This window comes from Rattus norvegicus, chromosome 6, assembly GCF_021556685.1.
Source record: "Rattus norvegicus strain SHRSP/BbbUtx chromosome 6, alternate assembly SHRSP_T2T, whole genome shotgun sequence".
Classification (NCBI taxonomy): domain Eukaryota; kingdom Metazoa; phylum Chordata; class Mammalia; order Rodentia; family Muridae; genus Rattus; species Rattus norvegicus.
The window spans coordinates 137,886,332-137,912,395 of NC_141539.1; the positions used below are offsets into that span (position 1 = coordinate 137,886,332).

The 26,064-nt window shown below is 51.5% G+C and overlaps 2 protein-coding genes across 5 annotated transcripts; one reads left to right on the forward strand and one right to left on the reverse strand.

Moving 5' to 3' along the window:
• Positions 1-5,111: 5,111 nt before the first annotated feature.
• Positions 5,112-12,026, forward strand: Clba1 (clathrin binding box of aftiphilin containing 1). Its single transcript, NM_001008377.1, has 5 exons — positions 5,112-5,672; positions 6,703-6,839; positions 8,026-8,155; positions 10,459-10,575; positions 11,297-12,026. Exons 1-5 carry the CDS (start codon positions 5,253-5,255, stop codon positions 11,456-11,458), a joined length of 966 nt encoding a protein of 321 aa, NP_001008378.1. The 5' UTR covers positions 5,112-5,252; the 3' UTR covers positions 11,459-12,026.
• Positions 12,027-14,689: 2,663 nt separating this feature from the next.
• Positions 14,690-24,077, reverse strand: Cdca4 (cell division cycle associated 4). Of its 4 annotated transcripts, none has more exons than XM_087554367.1 (3): positions 23,797-23,890; positions 22,248-22,506; positions 14,690-16,722 (listed from the first exon to the last, which is right to left on the reverse strand). In XM_087554367.1, the coding sequence occupies exons 2-3, from the start codon at positions 22,257-22,259 to the stop codon at positions 16,003-16,005; spliced, it is 732 nt and encodes a 243-aa protein (XP_087410493.1). In that variant the 5' UTR covers positions 22,260-22,506; positions 23,797-23,890; the 3' UTR covers positions 14,690-16,002.
• Between the last annotated feature and the right edge of the window lie 1,987 nt (positions 24,078-26,064).

Sequence of the window (26,064 nt, forward strand, 5' to 3'; positions counted from 1 at the left end):
GTGTGCACAGTCTTAGTACAAGTGGGAACCGCCCACAGAAGTCAAGGCCCAGGTGAGCCAGTGTGCATCAGGATGACTCATTCACTCTAGGCAGTTCCCGTTAGCCGGGCTGCAGTGCTGGGCAACCTGCCAGCCACACGCAGGTCAGACAGACGAGAGTCACTGCTGGGAAGGAGCCCTGGCAGCCTTCTCCTACCACTGAATGGGCCACAGCCCTGCCTTGGTGGGACAGAAGTCTCACCCTCTCCCTGGAGAAAGGTCCTGGGTGAGGAACGCTGCCTTGTCCCTGGGTATGTGGCGTTCTGTGTTCTGGAGTGCATCTCTGTGTCTGCTGGGTAGGCTAGAAGGTCTCGGCTTGCCAATCCAGTGTGTCTGAATCTGGCTTCAGAGTCTGAGAGCAAGGAGGGCCTTGGGAAAAGGTACAGTTTTGTGTCACCAAAGACCTTTGGGTGCAGACCCAGCTGTGTCCCTTACCTCTGGGCAATGTAGTTCAAGTAAAGTGGCTTTGGGGTCCCAGACTCTGTGACACATTTGTCTAGCATGATCCACTTGGGGCTGTGGTGTCTCCCACTGGCTTTGTGGGGAAGCGAATATGACCCGAGCTACCCGGGTGCAAACAGGACAGGCCTAATGCTGTCGTGTCAGGGGCATGGTACTAGGTAAGGGGTACCTGGGTGTGACAGCACCTTCCCGCTTGACACTGTCAGTGTCGGGGTAGCATTCTTAGGAGGGTTGTAGTTGGAAACGTGGCCCCCTTGAGACACCAGAGGCCCCCTTGGTCTTCCTCCACTGGGAAGAAGGTACCACCGGTGAGAAGGTACCAGAATCTGGCCATGGGTGGCCTGAGTGTCTGCATCTTCCCAGATGGGGCTTCAGAAAAAAGCAAGAGCAGCTCACCGCCGCACGCACCTGCAGCCCCGAGAGTTCTTTCAGAGTTGGCTTAGGTTCTGGACCCAGGATGCAGGGTAGGAACCCAGGGACTCTCCTTTCTCTTACCTACTCCCAGACTCAGGGTTGGTAGGCGGGTCCATCTCTGCTGGGAGTCTAGCACTGGGGCTGCAGCTTGACTGTCAAGGCAAGGTGAGGACCTGACCTGGGGACTCCAGCTGTTGTAGTACTCCTGGACGATCCCACCTGGACTACAGGTCGGACTACAGGCGGTGTGAGGACCCGACACATTGGAGGGTATCTGTCTAAAGAGCTTTCTACCTCAGGGAAGAGCCACAGACAGAAAAACAAGACCATACACACACCACGGGCCACCTTGGATTTGTCCCAGTATACACACACACACACACACACACACACACACACACACACACACACACTCCTGTGCATGCACTCAGGTTCGTGTGCACAGATAAGTACAACAGAATGCAGGGGGCCACCTGCCCACTCCTAAGTGGTGTTCCTAGTACCTCATGGGCCGTGCTTCACTCACTGTGCCTTTGGAAGATCTCATCCCAGAGGCCAGGCTGCACCTATCAGGACGGACCAGCCGCAAGTCAACCTTTGCTCCCCAGGGCCCAGCTGGACTCGTCCGTCACCAGTCGTGTTCGGAAGCCTAAACCTAGCCCTGGGGTCACAGTGAAGGGGTCAGGGAAGGAAAATGCGTGTGGTGGGAAAACTGCTGTGCTCCATCTGCTGTCCCTTCCCCCAGTCTAAAACCCAGGCCATCTTCTGCTGCAGCGTGATGAACTGCCAGGAGTTCCCGGCACCACACCCACCACACCCTCCCTCCCCTGGAGACAGATGCCCTGCTGCTCCTGCAGCAGAGTCTAGCCCAGGAGTGGGTACCGGCTGCCCAGCGTGTGTGGGGGGATGACCCAACTCACTGCCACATCAGGCACACAGAGGCTTCTCACCCCACTCCTGAACGTCAGCTCAGGGGTGCTGTGCGGCTCCGCAGCACGCCATGATCTCACGCTACCGCCGCTGGGTCCCCGGGGCTGGAGGTATAGAAGGGGTGGGGCATGATCTGGTCATAGCTCCCTCACTCTCTGCCCCTACCCACCTGCCTGACCCGATGCTCCACTGCCTCTCTCGGGAAACTGGCCACGATGCCCAGAGCATCAATGATTGATGTACCCTGCAGCAGCCGCAGCCACTCGGCAAAAATAGTTTTGCTATCATCATGGCCGTGCCCCACCCAAGCCCACAGGAAGGCAGAGGGTGGTGGCATCTGTGGCCATTCTTCCCACAAGCCACCCTGCTCACTCCAGTCCTTTCCTCAGCTGCAGGTTCCAAGCCCACAGGTCCACGGTGGGAGGCCCCTGCTCTGAGCACCCCCAGTTCCCTGACAACAGAGGCCCTGCCTCTGACTGTTTCCTTCGTCTTCCCCAGTGCTGAGTACCTGTCATGTCTGGGCATGGTCCCCAAGTCTTCCCCATCCCTGTGTACATGTAGCTCAGAACATTGCCGGGATTAGGAAGTAGGGAGTTGGTGGGGCATATTGGGGTGTCCTGCTGTCTCGAAAGCAGTAGACTGAGAGGCCAACCTGGGACTCGGGGGCAGCTCTGGACTAGCCCTACTGTCCAGGATCCACAGGCACAGAGGCAAGGATGTGACCCCTCCCACTTCACTGGAAAATCCCAGTGATTTCTGGGACAGCCTGTTCAACCAGTCCTTACTGTCAGGTGACCTGGGAGGCACCAGGTTGATGGTAGGCTCTGGGCAGGGCAGCACCACCCAGAGAGGAAGAACTAGGGGCTAGAGAGGGAGGAACGAGTGAGGGGTTGGATGGCTGTCAGGGCTCTTTCCCCAGCACACTAGCTCTGCCCCGTCACGACCACCCAGGACTCACAGCCCTTCTGCTCACACCCTGGCATTAGGGGCCCCTCTACCCTCTAACCTACCCTGCTCTAACAGATCCAGGAAGAGCTACTGCCTTCTTGGTCCACCTATCAGGGCTGTCTGGCCTCCTTCTTCAGTCAGCACTAGACACCGTTAGAGATGCCTCTACCCTTTCCCCAGGGCTGCGCCTCTTCAGTGGGGTCTCCAGGGGTCACCCGGGTCTGTTGGTTTGTCATCACTAATGGACTGGGTTAAAATGACAACATGTGCTCACTCCGCCTGTCCGGGGTGCTGGCCCGGTTGCTGCTCTGGGCCTCGGGATGCTGTTTTCCTTCTGTTCTCCAACACGGGTTTTTCACACACCTCTCTCCACCAGTCTCTTTTTTCCTCCCTTCCTCTAGACAGGGTCTCACCATTTAGCCCAGGCTGGTCTCAGACTCACTGTGTAGTTTAGGCTGGCTTCTAACTTTTGATCCTCCTGCCTCAGCTTCCCCAGTGCTGGTGTGCCAGGCCTGAGCCGTCACGCCCAGCTTTCTTGCCTCTTTAGTTTCGTGCAGAACACCCATCTGTTTTATAAGGTCCCATATTCGTGGCTTCTGGAGATGTGAATATCTTTGGGGGGCATAGTATAGCTCAACGGTCACACAGATCACCCCAACATGGGCCTGTGAACCAAGAACTGGAATCTTCTGTGTTCTGAAGTCTTCCCTCAGAGCTGAAACCCAGACAGACTTGGGGAGCAACTAAGGGTGGGAAGACCTCTGCAACCCATCCTTTCCCCCTCTGTCCCACTGGGAGCCCAGGCCTCAGTGCTCCTGTCCTTCCGGCTCCCTGGACATCAAAGTCAGGGAGGGGAGTAGGTGAGGGGACTGGAGCATTGGGAATGGACAAAGAGCAGGACCTGCTGGGTCATAGTGAGGCAAGCAGAAGCCAGTGTCTGTAAACACAGACAGTGTCTGCCCCATCCTACTGGGCCACTGTGAACGCTGGAATAGCTGTGCCAAGCCATAGTCCTGAGCTCTCTGCCTGCTGGGCTCAGTGAATAGTGCCAGGCTGGTCTGCCCAGGGGAATGGGGAAGGCTGTGGTCCAAGACGCAGCGAATGATCTCATCTTGTCACTTTTAAATCAAATTTTCCAGTAGTTCTTCTGAGGATGCAGGGGATGAGGGACTGAGTAATTCACATGAAGGGCAGAGCCGGACCTAGGGAAGTCCAGGGGGAAATCTGAGTACAGAGGAAGGGGCTGAAGTTGGGTTTAGATGCAGGCCTGACCCACCTCTTTTCCCAGGGGAGATTGTTAATGGCTGCTAGTCTAGGGTGACTAAGGTAGAGATGTGACAGGCTGAAGGCTGACTTCATAAAGCTCAGAAAGGGGACAAATAGGAAGGGGCCAAGGATTTCTGTGGCTGGGGGCTGGGAGAGGGGCAAGGTTAGTTTATCAGGTCCCTGCAGGAGCCCGTGGACTCTGCCTGTCCATGGCCAAGACTGACCCTGCTCTGCCCTGGGACAGGCTGGTGACCCGGCCCAGATTGTGAGTACATGAGGGAGGACAGTGGCTCTCCTACTCTGCAGGCAATAGGCTCTCATTCTTGTACAAGGGAATGTGATCTGGAACTGGACTAAATCAGGGAGTTTTCCATAGCTTCCAGTCTTGAAAAAGCATCCTATAGGAGCACAAGGAACCAGGGCCTGAGGGTGTGGGATGACTCCGGGGCCAGGTATGCTACTGTAAAGGACACATCGGACACACAGGCATTGGGCACCATAATAAAGTGAGAACCACTGCCACCGACATTTGTAGGGTGGGGGAGGTAGTAAGGCCGGTCACCACGGTAGCAGGCTGGATCCCACTGCAGTGCAGCCAGCATCCTCCCCTCTGCAAGTGGCGTCCCGAAAGAGGCTGGAGAGGACGGGCATGGGCGGGGCGCTGTTGGCCACGCCACACGGTGGCGTGCTGACGACACTTGAAGCACGCCGGAAGCCTGCGGGCGCGCATCGTTGCCGGGCAACGCGCGGCGCTGGCTGCCGGCTAAGCTGGCTGTAGGTATCTCCCCGCCCGGCGCCGGGAGGCGCGTCGCGGCGGCGAAGGTGGGTGTGCGCCTTGTGGGCCTCTGGGAGCCCAGGACCCCTGCGATTGAGCCTCGGACCTGGTCCCGGAGCCCGCGAGACTCCCGTCTGGGACGCGATCCCCAAGCTCCCTACCCTCAGCCTCCGGTCTCGCAGTCTGGGTTCTGCGGCTCATCCACCAGGACCTACGTCTGCCCACAGGCCCTCCTTCGCCTCACTTGTTTGGCCCTAGGACACGCCCCCGTGCCGGACTGGTCCCCCTCGCGTGCCAGGCGGGGTCGACTCCACAGAGGCACGTGAACGCTCCCAGGAAGCCCTGGGCAACTCCAGCTCAGCAGCTGCATGTTTTCTGAGCAGCTTTCCTTCGGGTCGGCTGGCCTGGCCACACCAAGATGCAAGGCGGGCGGGAGGTGGGGAGAGAGTCAGTGAGTGACCTCGCAGAGGAACTTGGAGAGGGGTCCCTCCACCCGACAGCCGGAGGACAGAGTGGTGATAGTTTGGAACGGAGGAGGATCGGCTACGACGGTCCCGTGATTCTGCCGGACGCCAATGCTAACAGCTCCAGGCTGGATGAGGGTCTTTCCTCCAGCCGTCCACACCCAGGGGAGCTCGGCGGCGGGTGGGGAGAGTTCGAAGGCTTCCAAGAGTCTTCAGCTAAGTCTGAGGAGTTTTCTCAGTCTTTTGAACTCCTGGGAAGGGCCGCGGAATGTCAGCCGCTGAGAACCCCTTCCACACCTAAAGAGGGCGGTTCTTGCCAGGTGCAGCAGGGTGGACCCTGGGTGACAGGAACTGCTGCTGGCCCGTCTTCAGAGGTATTTCTGTGGTTGAGTGGGAAGTATTTAGTATAATTAGACTTTGCCCAGGCCTCTGTGCACTGGGGGTGCGGGAGTCTGGCTAGCTTTGGAGTTGTCTCTTCTCACCTAGTTTGTCTTTTTGCTGTGTGGCTGACTGTCCTCTGCTTAGGAGGAAGACAAGGAAACCTGGCACCAGCCTCCCTTAATCCCAACACTCAGGAGGCAGAGGCAGGTGGTCCTCGAAGTTCGAGGCCAGCCTGATCCACAGAGTTCCAGGACAGCCAGGGCTAACTAGAGGAAAGTCGTCTTGAAAAATAAACTAAAAAGGGACTCACACAGGGTCCCACAGCCCTTAGAGCTCACCACACCTTTGCCTTCTTGACTGCCTCCGAGACATTCTCCTCCCCAGTGTCTCACCCCAAACCACAGACCACAGGATAAGTATGCGTAGAAAGGAGGGGAAGGGGGCTGGGTAGCCTGCTACTGAGACCTCCAGCGAGGACCACGCTTCCTGAAGTCAGCTGCACCTTAACCTTTCGGAAATGAGCACCTTCTCCACCTTGATTGAAGTGTTAGGAAACAGCTGTGCATGATGGGAAATTTACAGATAAGACTGGGTATGTATAGGAAAGGGCACCCAGCTGGGCTGCAGCACACGAGCACAGGTGACACCCTAAGCCTAAACACCTGCCAGCCCCCTCTGTGCCACCACCTGACTCAGACTGTCCACAGCACCCCAACTGCCTCACCCTTCCATGCTGAAGTATGTTCCCACGTCGTTCACACGGACTTCTCAGCCCCTTCACATGGGAAGCGGGGAGAGCGTTCCCCCACGTGTCCCTGACACAGTTTTAGACGTGCAAGCCCATGGTTTTCACAACTTTTACACAGCCTGGAGAGTCTGAGGAGTGACGTCATTGGTCATCAGTGATGGCCACACCAGTTGAGCAACCAGGGACAAAATACATTTACATTAGAGTCGAGTGTTTGGAACGAGGTAACCTAATGTACACATCGCTCCTAATGTTGGGATGCTTTTCCTTTCCAGTCCATTCTCAGCTACGAGAAGGTTTTCAGGCTTGCGTTTCAAGAAGTCCCGGTGGAACAGGCAACCGAAGACGTTTGTTCTTTGGACCGTTTCTTAGAAACAGGCAGCGAAGAAACTGCACCTGTGCCTAGACTGTGGTAACGAACTTAGATCATAACCAAGGGTTGGTGCTGTGACTTCGTGTTTTGTGTGCTAATGTGGTTTCACAAAGCTTTTAGGATGTTCCTAACAATGTCCCTGTCGCACTTGTGGGCCACAGCATTCCAGAGGGACTGGCGGCACAGATGGACACTCCAGTAGTGCCCTGGTGTGGCCTTGACCGGCTGCTGCTAGGCCCCGTGGTCCCTGACACCCTGTGACCCTCAGCCCCAATCATGGGAAGCACCTTAGGAACACGCTGACCTTCAGGGTTACCTTGTGTGTGCTGTGTGTGCCTCCGGAGAAAGTCACACACAGCTGTGTTTGGCTGGCCCTGGAAGCATTGTTACATGCTCTCAACCGACAGTAACAATGTTAAGGGTCTGAGATGCTGAAGAGAATTTGCCTTGAGGCTCTGAGTGAAGAGAAAGTAGGGTGTGAAGGCTCTATCCCACGAGACCCAGGGAAAGCTGGCTGGTGTGCTTCACGGTCTGAGCAGGCCCGGGCATTTCAGAACCTTGTCAGACTCTGGGTTCTTGTCATATTTACTTGACCACCATGCTGGGCCAACCCAGAACCTGCCCAGAAGACCCTCCACAGAGGCCAAGGCTTCGACCAACAATGCCCAGCTGTCTGGCACTCCTGTAAAGCTTAGTCTACCGGGAAAGCCTGCCGTTGGGCATCCCCAGCCAGCTAGTGGTGGCTGTGCCACAGACAAGTTCTTCAGAGGCCGAGGGTGGCCCAGGAGTCAGGCCTGGCAAGGCTAGACACACTGGGACAGGAGGATGGGTATTACTTTAGGGCAGAAGACTCCTGTATGTTCAGAAACACTTGAGTGTTTGGAAAAAGGGAGATAATCCAGCATTTGTCACATTGTAGCACACAGCATTCACAGCCACAGTTCATGTTCCTCTGTGTTTCTTCACTGACTCCCTGAGCATGCATCCCAGTTTGTCTGTGTCTGATCTGTGACCAGTACGGTTGTAAACACTTGCTTGAATAACACCCCCAGTAAATGTGGCCTCAGGGCTTCTCCAAGAAGATACATAGCCCATGTGGACAGATATGAGGGAGGACATGTTGGTAATGAATGTTGGGTTAACAAGAGAGGAGAGCTGGGGCTGGGGGTCAGGGATTGTTTGGAAGGCTTTCAAGCGTCTTGTCATGAGTGTATCTTTCCCCCAGTTCCGAATCTAGGAAACTCTGGAGAGCCCTTCAGAACACCGACACCGTGTCTGCATCGAGGTGTCTCTGGAGTGAATCTCACTGCCGGGAAAACCTCTTTCCTGTCCTTGGCATAGATGCTGCTCAGAAGGTAAGGAGGCTGGGGTCAGGGGACAGCCAGTCTCTGCTGGCTGTGGTGACACGTATAACTGAAGAAGAAAAAGAGTTGTGTTGGTTCCCATGTGAGCAACTTCAGCCTGTAGTGGACTGGCTCCATGTTTCCGAGCCTGTGGTGAGGTGAAGGGTGTCTGAGGCAAGCTGTAGCCCTCAAGGACACACCTCCCATGCCACCGCACTTCCTTCAACCAGGCCTGACCCCTAAAACCTCCTTCACTTCTCAATAATGCTGTTGGATTATGACCCACTGGCGGATTAATACCATAAATATCACGCATGAATGCGGAGCCCTCAGGATCCGATCACTTCCGAAAAGCCATCAGCTGACCACAGGCGCCCAGCATGGGAGTGTGTGGGAATCTTTTCACTCTTAAGAAATGCCCACAGGGGGGCTGGGGATTTAGCTCAGTGGTAGAGCGCTTGCCTAGGAAGCACAAGGCCCTGGGTTCGGTCCCCAGCTCCGAAAAAAAGACCAAAAAAAAAAAAAAAAAAGAAATGCCCACAGGGAGGTAGAGACTGCACCATGCCAGCTGTACTGGCATGACACACTTGGGACTGGGTGGGTGGTGTCGAACAGAGACTGTAGTAGGGATAGCTGCCTGCTCCCAGCACTGGGAAGACTGTCTGTCACAAGGTCTTGCTATCACTCATTCATCAGAATGAGCCTGGAGTGTAGCCTGAGAACGGTGGGGTGTCCTGCCTACCTTGGGTAGCATGCTCTCCGTAGACATGTGCAGGACTCCAGCAGGAGAGTATACACCAACCTGCAGGAGGAGACAGTAAGCAGCAGGTTAGGAGGAGGTGGGGATGCTGGGTTGCAGCAGGGTAGTGCAGGAAGCGCTACCCTGTGGGTGGACGGCCCCTCGGTGGATGTTAAAGGAAGCAGGAGGAGGAGGAGAAGGGTGGGCATGGGGCGGGATGGGCAGGGGTGGGACACCTGCCGATGGTGCATGTAGGGCCAGGGTGGGGGGTGAGGGCACATTCTATATGGATATGCGGCATTTGTGGGATTGGGCGTATTTAAGACACCTACAGCAATGTGGTGGCTTGGCTTGGTGTTTCCCTTGAGAGGTGTTTGCCTTAGGTGAGGGTTGAAGCCACTGGGTGGCCCCCTAGACATATGGTGGTCCCAAGAAGAAACCCTGATACTTGATGTAAGAGCCAGTCAAGTCAGGGCAGAACAGCAGGAGAGAAAGGCTCGGGAAGTGGCCAGAGGACGGCAGTGGGCAGTAAAGCATGCACAGGTTAAGCTCCTGAGTTTCCAGAGCCATTACACCTCAGAGCGAGGCCACCTGCCAGAGGTCAGGTGGCAAAAGTCTTTTCATTCTTAAATATTCTGCTAGGGGTTGGGGATTTAGCTCAGTGGTAGAGCGCTTGCCTAGCAAGCACAAGGCCCTGGGTTTGGTCCCCAGCTCCGAAAAAAAGAAAAGAAAAAAAATATTCTGCAAAGTTTTCAAGAGGGAAACTTCAAGAGACCAAGACTGGAGGCAGCTTGGCCCTGGTGAAGGCAACAGTGTAGGCTGGTCACTTTATCAGCCCAAGGCCACTAGGCTAGTCAGGGAGTGAGTGAGGAGCTGGGAGAACACTCCCCTACCACCCACAGCCCACCTAGGAGATAGATCAGCCTGGCCTCGTGATGCAGGAACAGTTGAACCTGAAGGCTAGGAAAACAGGGTTCTGGAGTAGCAGGCTCCAGCCGGGCAGCTGCAGGCAATTGGTCTTCCTTGAGGTGAGGTGACCATGAGGATATTCTGTAGAGCAGTGTCTTAGTCCTTTTTCTGCTGCTGTAATGAAATATCCGAGACCAGATAGGTTTAAAACATTCACACATTCATGTGGGTCATAGTTCTGGACGTGCAGAAGCTGCTGCTACACCGGCTTCAGCTTCTTGATCCCTTACCGTGGCTCACCAGCACGGGTGAGACCCAGCAGCCATACCAGTTGTAGTCGCCATGCTCACAAAGACACTAATGCCACCATGGAGGCAGCATTCTGACAACCTCCTCTAAACTCAATCACTCCCCAGAGTTCCCCTCTATGTGCAATTAACATATGGGGGTAGGAATTCGGTTTACGGCACCTCAGTGTTTAGAGACACGTTCAAGCCACAGCTGGAAGGCTGAGGAGCCCAGGGACGTCAGGCAGGCAGCAGGCAAGGCTGGGAGGGAGTCAGTAAGCCCAACCCATGGGGGGCCCAGGGTGTTCAGAATTGAGGTTAATGCTCATGAAATGAAATGAAAGTGGTGGTGGTGTTGTAACGAAGGGTTCTTTCCTTAGAGCCTTTCTGGAGACCAGGGTCATGATCTGGAAGGTTCTGACTGCAGAAAGCCTGAAGATCTGCTGGGAGTCAGTGGTTTCCACCTACACCACTGCAAAGCCCTGATTCAGACCAAGGTGAGCACGGTCAGAAGCTCTTACAGGATCTGAGGAGCAGCTCTTCTCTCAGGCTGCGGGTCCTTCTGCAACCAGCCCATCAGATGACAGCAGGGCCCAGCAGGAAGGGAGAGCAGGCCTGTCTTCTGCTCACTAAGCAGGGATTTCAGGAAGGGCTCTGTGTGTGCAGGGGAGAAGGTGGTGAAGCAATGGCTGGAGGATGGATGTGCACAGGGGTCTGCTTTGTAGTGTTGAGGGGAATGGAGGAAAGAGGTCCCAAGGGTCTGTGTGTAAAGCCACCCTGCTGAGGTGGGCTGCAGCCTTGGTTGATATCATGGGGGCTGATGATGGGCTGTGTGGCACTCAAGAAGACATCATTTAGTTAGAACTAAATTATCAGGGCCTGATGCTAGAGGCCCCAGAAGACTGTATGGCAGCTCTGTAGGACAGGAACCCCTGAAGGAGGCTGCAGTTACCTTAGAGCCACAGGACGTGTACAATGGTCATCCTCCACCACACAACTCGGGTCAGTGCTCAACAGCAGCTCTGAGGGTGGGAACTTGTAAAACCCACCCAGGGCAGCTGGAAGACTCTGGTGGCCTCTGCCCTCAGCCCTCTCTACCTGGATGAGTCTCTGGTTGAACTACACGAGGGACTGAAGAGAATGCTGAGGGCTTCGGGGTATGGGTGTACCTCTCCAGGTTTCTCTAGTGTCAAACACTGATGAGCACTTTCCTCTCAGCTCTCAGGGACATCGGGCAGCAGACAGGGCAGCCTGATTACCTACAGTCTGTTTCTGAAGACACCACTCCAAGGGAATGGGCGCTACATCACCATCCCACAGAAGAAGATCTTTACTCCACGCAACCTGAAAATGGCATTCTTTAATAACAACGTCTGCTAAAGGCCGGAGTGCTTTGTACCTTTATGAGACATTTTACATTTTCTTACTGGTTTGCTTGGGTACTAGAACTTGAGAATTCTGTGGCACTGTTTCCCAGGGCCGTGTTAGTTTCCTAGGACCTGTCAAACACATGCACTCAGATCTGATAGGGTGCACAGAAGGAATGTCTTTGTGCAGAGCCAGCCCCCATGGAATTTCCGGGGACACCGTAGGCTGGCACCAGGTGCCTGTTGACCCCTACCTGCAGGCTCACAGTTGGACCCATGAGTTTCAGAAGTCAGAAGGTAGCTACTGATCACTGGCAGGAACATGCCCTGCGCCTCCTGCCCCCACCCCTGTGCTGTTTCCTGGGGAGTTAACCTGTCTCTGTGTTAGATCCTGCCATCAACAGCCTCAGGGACAAGCTTTACTCTGAGTAGGAGGGTGGGAAGGAGAACACACTGGGTGTCCTGGGAAGACAGCTGGATGAGCTTCCTTGGTCACCTGCTGAAACGGGTTCTACTCCAGGGGCATACACAAGCAGGCTGCACTACATTTTGTAAATTTTTATTAAAAAGAAAGGACCGTATAAGCCTGTGTTTTTGCTGACTCATTAGCTCTTGGGGAGGCCACTGTGGCTCTGACTTGCTCAGGACACCAGCCTCACTATGGACTGACCCGACCCAGTTGTCCAGGACCAGACAGCAGTCCAGACATGGGGACACATGGAGTGCTGCAACTGCTCCTGTCAGGAGGGGAGAATGAAGTGCCATTGAGCCTCTGGCCCTTACATGCAGCCACCACTAGGTGGCATATAGTGTGAGGCTTAGAACAAAAGGATAACCTGGGGCTTTTTGGTTTTGTTTTTTATTTTGAGGAAGCAGATGTTGGTTTGGGGGTGCCAGGTGTTTAGGAACGCTGCCTTAACTCTGTTTTCAGAAAGCAGCACTGACCAGCACCTAGTAAGAGGAAGCTGGAGGGGCTGGGGATTTAGCTCAGTGGTAGAGCGCTTACCTAGGAAGCGCAAGGCCCTGGGTTCAGTCCCCAGCTCCGAAAAAAAGAACCAAAAAAAAAAAAAAAAAAAAAAAAAAAAAAGAGGAAGCTGGAGCTTCCTTGTGGCTGCAGATACAGAGGTACGGCTGGCTACAAAGAAAGTGTGCAAGTCAGGTAACCGCGAAGAGAGAAAACTAGTAGAAACGCTTCTCACAAAGCACACAATGGCCAAAGCATGCTTGTCAGCAGCAGCCATAGAGATGCAGTCAAGCAGTCTCATATCCAGTCCTGCTGGGATAAAGACGAGCTGGCAAGAACAAGACATGCAAATTAGAACAACTCTTATGGGAAATGGTATAAAGATTCTCTCCCCAAATTAAAAACTACCGTGTGACCCAGGATCCTACCGGTCGGGGTTTATATAAAGGAAATGGGATCTGTCTGTGGAAGAACTAGTACGGTGTTTACTGCAGCCAGGCTTACGTGAATGTCCAAGATGGTGCCATCTGGGCTGTCCTGCGACGGGTGAGTACAGCCAGCCAGGTACAGAGGTGCACACGCTCTTAGAGTCGAGTCTTAAAATGTGAACTCCTTAGAGGCTGAGAGTCTGGCCGTCAGCAGGACCTATTGGAAATGGGGGTGTCAGCCAAGGGTACAGCCTCAGGTCAACAATCGGGAAGTCCAGTAAGAGTGAACACTGGGAGTATCTTCACCCTGAATTATGAAGCTGGGCACTGGAAGGCAGAGGGAGGTGGATCTGAGTTTGAGGGCAGCCTAGTCTACAGAGCAAATTCCAGGAAAATTGGAGCTATGCAGAGAAAGTCTTTTATACACACGTTCTCAGAAATGACCGCAAAGATTTTAAGTGTTCTCACTTCTCAAGTAAAAACCACCCTGGCAATGCCTCTGGTCACCACCAGCTCCATAGAGTTGTCCTAGATGTCTGAAAACATCATATACGCCATCGGTGTGTGCAGTCTCTGTTCACTAAGGCAGGGGTGAACAAAGGTAAGCCAGAGAGCATCCTGCAAGCGCTCTGAAATGCACCCTGCTCTTGGGCTAACAGCTTCAGGAGAGGTAAAGCTGCCCGGGAGCACCCTAGAGAATGTGAGAGCCAGGTGGGCAGCTGCCAGACAGCCAAGCCTGAAGTGGGTGCAGCACTCCCAAAGGGCACAGCTCTGAAAAGCAACAAGTCCTCCGAGCCCTTGCCCCTCCCACCCTCCACAGCAGGGTTGGCCAGGGAAAACTTGTCCCATCCCCTTTCCTTACCAAGAGCCAGGACCCTAACCTCACCCAGGCTCTGGGCCAACAGGAAGAGGCTTAGATTCAAAGCTTACTTGGCTGTTGGCTTTGCTTTAGGTGCTGCTGCATGCCCTGGACCCTCTTCCTACTCCTGCCTTCCACAGCAGTGACTTGTCTCATGTCTTCTACCCGGCTGAAAGGGCAGGCAGGGTGGGACCTTGGCAGACAGAGCCTGCGCCTCCTGGAGGCTGTCCTTTTAAGTACCTGGCTTGCTTCAGCTCTGGGACAGCAGTAAGGCAGCACACATGGAGCCCTAGAATGGGAGCATGCAGCAGTCTCCCCAACAGTGGTGTGCCTCACAATCAAGGGTTCTTTTGAGACAGGGTCTCTTTGTAGACCAGGGAGTCAAGTGTTCTTAATTTAGCAGCATTCGGCTCTCAACACGGATACCCAGAGTTAACACGAGACCCCCCCCTTCACAAACCTCCTACCTCTAAGGCAAGACATGGAAGTCAACTAGTTAACGAGAGGGAGGCAGGTGGGAACAATGACAGGTACTGGGTGAAGTTCATGTATTTGGGACTTTAATGTACAATTCATACATGCCTTCTCCCTCTGAACCCTTCCTAGTTAACATTTTTTTAAATATGACCTAGTTTAACTAGGTTGCATGCAGAAGTGTGAGTGGAATGTTATTTACTGAAGAATGGGGGGGGCCAACATATCAATGGCCACACTACTTAAGATGATACTCCCTTCCCCAACCCTTAACTTTGATTAGACCTTCAGAGAGTACCCAGGTAGGACCCTACCCTATCTAAATGTTGGGTCCAATCTTGTACCCATCTGGGGTACTTTACGAGGTGCATGCAGTACCGAGTATGAGAGGCTGAGCTCAGTGTGCACCAAAAGCAGCTGAGAGCAGGCTGCCAGGAGCACCTATGATGTTCCTAGTCTGCTACTGACCAGATGGTTACTCACTTGGAGGATCAGATGGATAAAGGCTGACACAGTCCATTTGCTGGATTCCTTTAATAAAGTGAGGTTTACATTGTTGATAGTGAAGAACAGTCATAACACATACAAAATAAAACCTCTTAGGCTCAGGTGGGGACGTCCAAAAGAACAGCACAAGAGAAACAAAAGCATGGTGGGGTGGGGGTGGGGTCTGACATGTGATCTGGTTATCGGGACCATGAGACCCAAGCAGACAGCATGGGGCCACCCCAGGATGGAGGAGCACTAAGTTACAGAATCAGATTGTTTTTAACCTTAAAATGTTCAAGCACCATTTTAAAGCAAGCAAGCACAGGTACTCCTATTGAGCACATGGTGGGCTGCACACCCTTTCTAAGCACACACATGCCCGGCACCCTGCAGTCTCCACGCATACTCTTGACATGTAGCATGTGGTGCTGGTTGTTGTTGGGATGTCGTGTCCTCGTGTCACACAGTGCTGGGCTGGGGACCCAAGGACAAGACCTGCAATAAGGCACTGCCTCACCACAGTCTCTGAAGAACGGTGTTGTGATTTCCAGACAGAAGACCTTAGCCCTCAGTGCGTTTACATATAAATAGGCATAAATAAAACCACCCTGCACAGGAAAGCCTGGGAAGACAGCTCTTACAGACAGACCCAGTGAGGGAGGAGGGAGCAGTGGGGCTGGGCATGGTTCCCTTCAAGCGCTCTACTGGAATGTAGACCATAATGGAGCCTCTCATGTAAACACCTGGCCGGCTACATTTACAGTTGCCTTGGAAGTGTAGAGACTCAAAGTTTTCTATTTAAACCTTAAAAATGACACACCAATCGTATTTAGGTTATAAATGTTTCTAATGTAGCAGCAGAGGATGTTTGTAGAAAAAATATACTTTTAAGAAAATAGCTGAAAAAAATCTAAAGTATAAAAAGTTTAAAAAATATATCTTAAGACAAAATATTGCCCAAAACATATAAAACTTAATTTTAGAAAGTTCACCTATCTAATTTAAAATAGACTAGACACAGCTGTGGCCCACCATCCTCCAGTCACCCCAGTGTCACACACAGGATAATGAGCCCAGAGCCTTCAGCGAGCGAGCTAGCTCAGTTCCTTGAGATGCATCCGTTCTGTCCTCCCCAGGAACTAACTAGCCCTGAGGCAGCTCCAGGGCTGCGATCCTTGCAGAGGAAAATCTGTCCCAGATATTTCATAGTCAGACAGAGGTGGAGACCCTGGCTCAAGAGTCAGAGCCCCTCTTAGGACAAGTGCTTGTCTGTCTCTGGGTCACCGCACATGGAGCTCCATGGGGGAGTGGTGGCCTTGTCCTTGGCCCACTGGGGTGTCCTCTCAGGTCTCCACCAGAATCTCTACGACGTGGTCCAGTTCAGCCAGGTCAGACTTGCAAGTGGAGCTGGGAGGAGGGGCGGCTGCAGTAAAGCTCTCAAGACCATTGCAGAGACTGGACTTGGTCCCAGTCATCATTCCTGTTAGCACTGTGTCCAGGTCATAGTAGGAGCTGTCCACATCTGAGAAGAGTTCCTCCACTGAACTGGAGTTTTTGTTCTCCAGGGTCTCAAATATCTGGTCCAGGGACTTCTGAAGGCTTCCCCGGTTTTCTTGTGGGTTGTCCATCTCCCAGAGGCTGCTCTGAGGGTTCCTTTGCCCCTGTGCTGAGCCAACGATGGGAAGCTCGGAAGCTGAGCTTTGCAAGGGACTGTCTTCCAGTTCTGAGGTGGGGTGCTCCCCCTCAGATCCCCTCACTGTACGACACAGGATCTCTGTGGATACTAGTCGGTCAATTGGTGCCCGTTCTACACTCTGGGGTGCCATCCCATGCCACACGCCATCCTGGCTCATTTCCTCCTGGATCTGTCGTACTGTGTTGGCAATAAGGACTGAGCGGCAGAGGTTGGGCTCCACTAGCATGTGACAGAGCTGGAGCTTCACAAGGGACATGTCCAGGAGTGACTGTCGCTGCAGGCTATAGGAAGGGACAGTGCCAAAACCCTCTACTCCTTCTTCCTGGTCACCACATTTCCTCTTCAGGCCTCTAGCAAACATCCTGTCCTGTGGGAACCAAGAAAGACACCATTTAGCTAGCATATCTCAGCCTCCTGGCTGATAGTTCCCAGGACAGTTCCTGACAGCTAGAGAAGAGGTGACAATACAGAGACACTATCTGAGAGGTGGCTCAGGCATAGCCACTGTCGCAGACAACAAAGCTCAGTTGCAGCATCTCTTTCATCAACAGATAAATGAACACAAATGAGAAGTATGTCTTTGGCTTAATTAAGGTGGTGGTGGTGCTGCTTTGAGACGGTCAGTATCTTACTATGTATGTAGCACAGGCTGACAGTGAGCCTGTGAGTCTCCTGCCTCAGCCTCTCCAGAGCTGAGAGTAAAAGATGACATCTCTACACCCAGAGAACAAAATCCCAGGTACTGGGACAGGAATTCTGGTCTTTATGCTTGTATGACAAGACCTTTAAGCTGCTGAGCCACCTCTCTAGCACCTAAACACTTTTATTTGAATCTCCTAACTACATGAACTTTAGAATTTCTTTATAGCTACCTTTTCTTCTTTCAAAGTCTCCTTCCGACCTTTACATAATTACATGACCTTTAGTCTATTTGTTCCAGTGAAAGGGAAGCTAAGAGTCATGTAAAAACTTGCACAAAAATGCTTATAGTGCTCTTCTTACAGTTGCCCAAAACTGGAAACAATCCAGCTGAAACGACCAAGACTCCCATTGGAATTATGGGCCAGAGAAAAGCTGGTCTCCAGAGGCCACACCCCAGGCAATTCCATTCTCCTTCTACTCATGCAATGGCAAGACAAGACACTAGCTGGCCAGAGGGTGGGGGCAGGAGATCTCAGGTGAGAGCATGCCTAGACAAGTGTGGTCGGTCACACAGTGCCTGGCTCCCAACACACCCCACACCAACCTACCTGAAAGAGTGGAGAGAAATGTACCCTGAAGTGGCTTTAAACATGAAATTAGTTTTTTAAAAATAAAAAAAATCTAATTTTCATTAGTAATTAGTGGCACATTCTTCTAATCCCTCCACTCTGGAGATGAATGCAGAAGGATTTCAAGAGAACAGCATGTTAAATACAGCTCCTGTTAAACACACCTATTACCACCACCAAAAAAGAAATTTCTGTAATATTAGTTATTTTTCTGTTGCTATGATACAATGCCCTGAGAAAAAGCAACTTAGTTTGGGTTTGCAGTTAAAGAAGGGACACATTCAGTCCACTGTGACAGGGAGGGCAGGGCAGTGGGAGGGCAAGGCCAACCTGGTAGTCATCAGGAAGCAGGGCGATCATGTATCATCTGCACACAGGAAGCAGAGAGAAAGTAGGGCCAAGGTATAAAACTTCAAAGTTTCCCCTAGTTTTACTTTCAGCAAGGCCTCCCATCTCAAAGGCTCCACGACCTCCCAGGTGTGAGTCGTCATGTGGGTGCTGGAGACAGGGTTCCCTGGACTAGCAGCAGTGTTTTTGACCACAATACCACTTCTAGCTCCAAATCCAATAAAGGTTTAAAAGGATTTGCCTGCCATAGTGGCACATGCTTTATACTCCCAGCACCTAGGAAATAGAGGCTGGCCTGGTCTAAATAGTGCACTCGTGTGTGTGTGTGTGTGTGTGTGTGTGTGTGTGTGTGTGTGTGTGTCTGGTTTCTGGTATCTTCCTCATTTGCTCTATACTTTAGCTATTGTGGCAGGGTCTCAGGTGTCTAAATAGTGCACTCGTGTGTGTGTGTGTGTGTGTGTGTGTGTGTGTGTGTGTGTGTGTGTGTGTGTGTCTGGTTTCTGGTATCTTCCTCATTTGCTCTATACTTTAGCTATTGTGGCAGGGTCTCAGGTGAGCCCAGAACTAGCTTGCTGCAGGCATCTGCTATCTACACCTCAGCTCTGGGGGTGGAGCTGGAACACCGAAATAGTCTCTTACTACCAATTTTCTGACCCCTCTTGAGATACTATTTATACTTTGGTGGTAAGCTCCTTTCCTTCATTAAAAGGCAGGTGATAACGCAGACTCATAAATGGCCAAAATACCAAGAATAAGGAACTGGTGAGTGCCTAGCCCTTAACCAGACATCTATTATCAACACTCCCTGGGTTCCAAGGCCCAGATATGTCCTGGAAGCTGGCCAGAAAGAATCACAGAGCCAGAGATTCAGGAATTTTGTGAAATAATGTCTGAACATGACTGGCTGTGGTTGAGTGCACAAGATGGAACTCCATTACAATTCCTTCATGAATGAGAGGTGCACACAAAAGGTAGCTGGGGGAGGGAGTAATTTAGTGGTGCAGTCACCAAAGGTTAAGTTGCCCATGCTCCAGTAGCCTATATTAACGAAAGCAACCCTAATTAAACTGAGGGTCACAAGACAAAAAAACAAAAAGGAAAAAGATAAACAGGCTTCAGAGACTCCTCACATCTGGAAATGGCTCAAAGTGCACCAAAATCAGCAACACATACTTATGAACGCTGTATTCAAAAGGCAAGAAGATCACTGGCATTAAAATCCAGCTTGGGCTACACTAACATCCTGTCATCATCCCTCAAATATAAGGCTTGGACTGACTGACTACCCCTAGGCCTAGGACTGGAAGCTCCTAGCCTCCATATGATCTAATCTTTCGGGTTGACTGATTCAATCTGGATTCTCTTGGCTTCTAACTGAATTGCTGTGCTTGACCTCATACAAGTTTGGCAATATCTTCTGATCTTCTGGCTCCTTCTCCTACATGTTCTGTCTTCACCTGTGTCTAACTTGTTCTATCTGCAACCTGCCTCTGCAAAACTACTGTGTACACACACCACACCCTCTCACTGCCCTTAAGTAGCCTCTTTCCTGTGCTGTTCTCATGAGAATTGACTCATTCTGTCACATCTTTGTCTGGTACATCACTTTGTCTCTCCCTCAATTAGACATCACTTTCAAACACTGCTACTTCCTTCTACAAAGTAACCTTATCTTCAGTGTTAGGAATCCCTAACTTTAATCAAGGTATGCCCTAAGGGCTTGTCTGTATTCCAGCTAGATCATACGGTAATCTAGGCTATGTCTGCATTCCTAGACTGGATCAAACAGATCTAATTTGCCAGATCCCTTGCCAGATCAGCCATGCTGCTGTAAAATCCCTCTACATCACAAGTTCTCCTGCCTAAAAAGGAAGCCCCAAGAGCATGTGGTCTTACAAGAGAAGACATACAAATGCTGGCTGGAGCAGAGGAAACAACACTGACCCATAATCTGCAATGGCCAGATCCCAAAACTGACACAAGAACAGCCTGGAAGACAGAAGGCTCTCCAGGTGTAAGCAGTAACTGCCCAACAAATCCCCTCTTACCAGGCTATAACAGCTACCATCTCTGGTGCGATCTCAGAACTAACCAAAGAGGCAAATACCTACCACAGCCAACCACAGATGTAAGCAATACATTACGGTCTAATTAAGGCCCTTGTAGTTCATCCTAAGGCTGTTGAAGCCTGCTGTGACCAAGTCCATAACGAGAGGAAGAGGGCATATGGAGCCCTGGATTAGATGAGGTTCTGTACTCTGAACCAACAGCGTGGGGAAGCCAGTGAAAAGGCCATGCCAGGTAGGTGTGAAGATTTTATCTTTCTGGAAAGCCAGTCTATTGGGCAAAGACTGTAGGGTGTGTGGTGGGGTAACACACCAGAGGCAGGTGGATCTCTACCAGTTCAAGGCCAGCCTGTTTTACATACAAGCTCCAGGCCTGCCAAGGAAACAGTGAGAGTCTTGTCTCAGAAAACCAAAAAGGCAGAATTTTTCACCAAGGACTTTAAAAAACACTTTTTCTGCCAAACTGGGAAGCTATTTTTGCTGGCTGACATCTGTTTCTGCCAAATCATAAAATTAAAACTGTTTTAATTCTGCAAGTTTTGTAAATTTGTTTGTTACTCACAGGAGATGCTCATCACCTAGTTAGCCCACCCCAGGCATCCCTCTGCAAAGCTCTCCTCAAGGCTACTAAATAGTGGTGAGAAAAACGGGCCACAGAAGCCCTGCTACACACACAGCCCCGCCTGTTCTCACTTATTTAGCTGGTTATTTCCACAGCTCACTAGACAATCTGGAAGAGAATCAAAAATCACAAAACAAATGTTCCACAAAGCCAGGTGTACGCCTTTAGTCCCAGCACCTAGGAGCCAGAGGCAGGCAGATTTCTGTGAGTCCAAGGGTGATCTGGTCTGCAAAGTGAGTTCCAAGGCTCTTACACAGAGAAACCCTAAACCCCGGAGAGGAAAGGGAGCGGCTCTATAAGCTAAACACTCTGAGAAATCCTCTAGATTCCTTCTTCTAACCCTTTCTTCTTCCAGCCCTAGTTCTCACTTGTGCTGTGTCCACAGCGAGTTCTGCTTATCATGCCATATAACAAGTGGGTCATCACTTCTAATAAACGAGTGCCTACATCCATGCACAAGCACACCAACAAGTCTGCAGCCAGTGCCATGTAGTTCCAGCCACAGACAATGTTTTCTGTGCCTGATACTTTACTTCTGTACTCCTAATTTCTGGGTTAGTCTTAGGACTCAGGGCAAACATTTTGAAGGCCTTAATAAACACATCAAAGAACTGTTCTCTAAGAAGCACTCACCTCCCCGTGTATATTTGCCATCAAACTGCTTCTCCTGACTTACTAACTTTGCAAATTAAACTCTGCTCTCTATCCCTTTCCCTTAGGGTCTAGACAAGTCTTACACAGCAGGGGTTTAACCAACACACTCCCTGTCTTGCTAGGAGCAGATACTGTCCTTCTGTCTTGATTATCATCCTCACATTTAAAGATTTTTAAACAAGGAAGGTGGCTGGAGAAATGACACATGATAAAGGCTGGGTACCCAGAACTCACACAATGGCTAATGACTCCCTATACCTCCAGTTCCTTGGATCCAGTGTCCTCTTGCGGCCTCAGAAGGTACACACACACCAATAAAAAAGTAAAATAACTAAGCCCAGAATGAAACACTGTTGTTTGCTTATCTGTCACTCTAGAACACAGTCATAGAGAACAGGATGGTGACAGAGTAGCTTCTAGCAAGAGAGCAAGAGGAAGGAGGGAGCCTGAGGGTGAAGGTCTGCATCACCAGCACAGGTTCTGACTAGCCCTAACTGGTGCCTGCACAGGGGCTCTCCTGTACCCGCCTGGGCACAGCTTCCTGTGGCCTTGTGTGCCTGACCTGATGTTGCTTAATCCTTCTAATGAAAGATAACAGGAAATTCTCCCTGCTAAATTCTGTATAAATTATGTTCCATATCTTACACCTCACTTCCAGATGGCCAAAAGGTCTTTTTAAGTCTAGGTAAATGTGTAACATCCCTTCAACCCAAAGCTAAGTCAACCCACAATCCTGTCCTCTGACTTTCTCCCCCACAAGCACTGGCTGAGTGACAAGAGCCAGGAACTCTTGGGAGCTCAGACACAGTGTTGAGGCCAGCAGAGGCCAGTGGACAGTGAGGAGGAAGAGAATGTTAACTACCCATACAACAATCTGAGGTAAAGAGACCGCCTAGGACTCCACAACCATCCTATCTTGGAGCAGGCCTACCTCAGTGACCATGTGGAAATGCAGCTTCCTGGGCTCTGACCAGCCATTAGTCTTGGCTTTATCTGAGCAGACCTAGCACAACTCGGGCTGGGACTGTAACCACAATCCAGCATTCATCTGATGCTGGGTTTTAAGGAGAACCAGAAGTTAGTGGTTTCTGGGCTGGGTATGGTGGCACACTTGGGAAGCAGAGAGAAGGGGAGCAAGGTTGTTTCTGGTTGCACTGTCAGTCTGAGGCCACCCTGGCCTGCAGGAAATCCTGTCTCAAAACAAACAAACAAACAAACAAACAAATAAACAAATCACAACTGCATTAAAGTACCTCCTCAAAGTGCAACTGGAAGAGGAACAAGTTGGAAAATGCTGGGTCAATGAACTTAACGGTCATTTGATGGGAGTTTTTTGTCCCACTGTGTCCGCTTCACACTTTGTATCAATGGTTACTAAAAAACCTTTAGCAGAGTTACCCTTGGAAGGATGTGGAACTTTCTTATGCCTGAAGGTAGGTTCCAGTGACAATCTGAGGGAACCTTCCTGATCTCCTTCCTTTTAAGACTAGCACCTCTAAAATGGGGGAGATTTCTGAATGCATTTTTAATTTCATCCATAAAACCAAACAAGGCTGCAATGCAGGAGGCTGATGAAACATCAAACTTTCTGCGTGCAGAAAATGTTTCCCAGAATCATTTAAATCAACGGCAAGCTCAGCTCTGTCTTCTGGTAGGTCAGATACAAAGGCCACCAGGAGAAAATATACGGGTGCTGTACATTCGTTTCAAGTTCTGGAAGAAGCCCCTTCCCTGGTGACCCTATCTAGGGGAGAAAAACTTTAGAAAAGGTTCCTGGAGCTTTTTTTCCTAGTTCCATTTGGCCTCAGGACAAGCTACCGAAGACAGAGCCTGGTTCCAGTCGAGTTCCACCGATGCCGTTCCAGGTAGTATCTATTGGGCCACAAATGATCATTTTAAAAGGACGTGGAGTCTATTGCAGTAGGGGAAGAACAAGCAACACAAGACAATTCTCAGGGGAATTAAAATCCAAGAAACAAAGGGAAAGAAAGCAAGGCCAACACTCACCAGGCAGGCGACTGCACGGAGTCCACCCAGCCCTCTCGGAATCGGTCTCTGGCTAGCAGACAGACGCTCGGGGCTAGAAGCCAGACAAAGTCCAGTCCCCCCAAAACTGCTGGCCACGCGCAGCTCTTAAGGGACACGCACAGCACCGGCGGCCAGCCCGAAAGGTGAGACGGAGGACCGACGCGGGGTGAACCAAAGAAGGGGGGACAGAGGAGAAAGGAGAGAGGAAAGGCCACAGGAGGAAGAGAGAGCGGAAGCAGGGGAGCGTGGGCGGAGGGCGGGACGGCCAGCTCAGACCCGCCGCTCCGGCTCTCGGTATGTGTCACTCAACACGCCGCGTCGTCCTGAGCGCCGAAGGTCGGCCGGCCCAGGAGGGCCGAGGACCCTGCCGCCACCCGACCGCCCTGGAGGTGCCTGCATGGACGCCGCCCAGGCCTCAGAGGCTCGAAGGAGCAAATCATCGACACACTCACCGGCGCCGCAAGGCAGACCCGCCACTCCGTCTGGCCCCGGGATCAGTCAGTGCCCACAAAGGGTCGCCATGGCGCCGCCGCGCGAGCGCCGATTGGTGGCGTGCGGGGCGGAGCTTCGTTCAAACCCACGCAAGGCGGAGCCTCACCGGCGGAGTCTCCCGCGCTTCGACTTCAGCCGTTAGGCTCGCGCGCTGGGCCGCTCCTCCCCCCGTTCCCATGTCTCCCCGCGCCTCGCCCCGCCCCCGATCCCTTGTCCGTCCACAGCTCGACCCCCAGTTCCCAGGGTTCCGCGCGCCCGGCTCCCAGGGTTCCCCGCGCCTGGCCACCGCCCCAGTTCCCAGTTCTCCCTGCGCCTGGCCACGCCCTCAGGGCGCTTGCTCACGCCCCCTCGCAACAGCTCCGGGTCTCCTTAGTTTTCTGTTCCCTTCTGGCTCCCAGGTTTTGGCAAGCTTAGTTCTTTTGGTGGCAGTTAGTGCCAGGCCTGGGCACGGCTGTTGTCTCCACCTTCTTTGAAACATAGAAGTGTTAAACAAGGCTTGGTGGTGGAATCCCTGAACAGGTCCTGGTTCGAGTTACAACTCAGAAAAATTATATAATGTCCTGGTAGTGCACTAGATCTTAACGAAGACACCAAGTCCCGACGCCCTTGATGAGGGGAGGGGGAAGTGAATGCAGAATGTCCAGTGGGGATGCCGCATTAACACATGGAGCAAGCTCGTTAGCTGGGAAAGACTGGAAACTCCTGTCCACCTGAACTTCTAGTGAACGAGTGTTGGAGAGAAAAACCGGTGCCGTAAGAGAAATTAAACAACTATTCGCATCGTGCCTTTGTGGTTCCTCGCCTAAGCTCACTAACCCATTCCCATTCCTGGGCGTATTTTTCCCTTATTTGATGGAAAGGAATGCCCTCTGAACTTAGACCTGGATAATAGCATTGAGCATGGTTTTCCTTTTGAATTACTATTATTTTTGGATTTACTTAAACGACAGTGTTTCACCTGCACGTATGAATTAAGTGATTGTGGGTTTCACTGTGGGTGCTGAGAAGGGTACCAGGTCCTCTGTCAGAACATCAAGGATTCTTAACTCCCAAGTGTCTCGAGCAAGAAGGTAGATAATGTGTGGTTTGTATAGCAAGTAGTGTAACAAAAGTTATATTTTATTGTGCTGAGGGTCATCACAAGGTTCGCACTCTAAATTCCTAACTGTGGTCCTAAGCCTGTCTCCCCAACGCTGCTCCCTTGTCCTAGGTATCCTAGCTGAAGGTCGGGTCCAGCCTCTAACAAAGTCTCAATCCTGGAAGGGCCAGGATCCTGGGGGAGACTCTCCAGCTGCAGGGCAGACCAGAGCATTGCTTAGTCTCTGTTTACGTACTGTCCAGTGGGTGTCATGGGGTTTATGAGTGTCTGATTATCTTGAGTGAGTGACATCACTGGGCTCTGGTTAGCAGGTGCAGCCTTGGGTGTAGTGGGGTTTCTGACTAAGCTATTTTTTTTTTTTTTTTTTTTTGGTTCTTTTTTTCGGAGCTGGGGACCGAACCCAGGCCTTGCGCTTCCTAGGTAAGCGTGACTAAGCTATTTTTTACATGTCTAAAATGCATTTCTTACTGTGCTCATTGCACTGAGGCATCTGTCAGGCCCCTGCTCCGTTTGGAATCACCTTTGCTTCGTTATGCGGGGTCAGATGATTACTTGCAGGAATCACTTTTTCCTACCATTTTTAGGACTCTCAGGTGGAGGCTTGGTAGCTGCTGCTGAACTGCCTCGGCTCTGTTTTCCTTTCCTTCATCTCCTCCTTGGGTACTGGCTAAAAGCCTAAGGCACAGTCTCCCTGAGGCTCTGTGCTTTCCCTTTCTTTGACCTCCTTGCCTAACCTAAAAGGCAGTTTTCTCTTTTTCAGCTTATTCATCCTGTCTTTTTTTTCTCTCCTAAGTTTAATAAAGTTGTTCATGATCTTTCTGAATCAGTTTTAAACTGTTTTATTAGTAAAGCTAAGGACCCAAAGGAAACTGTAGTAAGGGTTCCCTAGAATCACAGAACTGATGGAATGTCTCTCTATATTAAGGGAATTTATTGTAATGTGTTTGAACGTTTGGCCCACAGGAAGTGGCACTATTAGAAGTTGTGGCCTTGTTTTTTTTGGTTTTTTGTTTGTTTCTTTTCTTTTTTTTTTTTTTTTCGGAGATGGGGACCAAACCCAGGGCCTTGCGCTTGCTAGGCAAGTGCTCTACCACTGAGCTAAATCCCCAACCCCAGGTGTGGCCTTGTT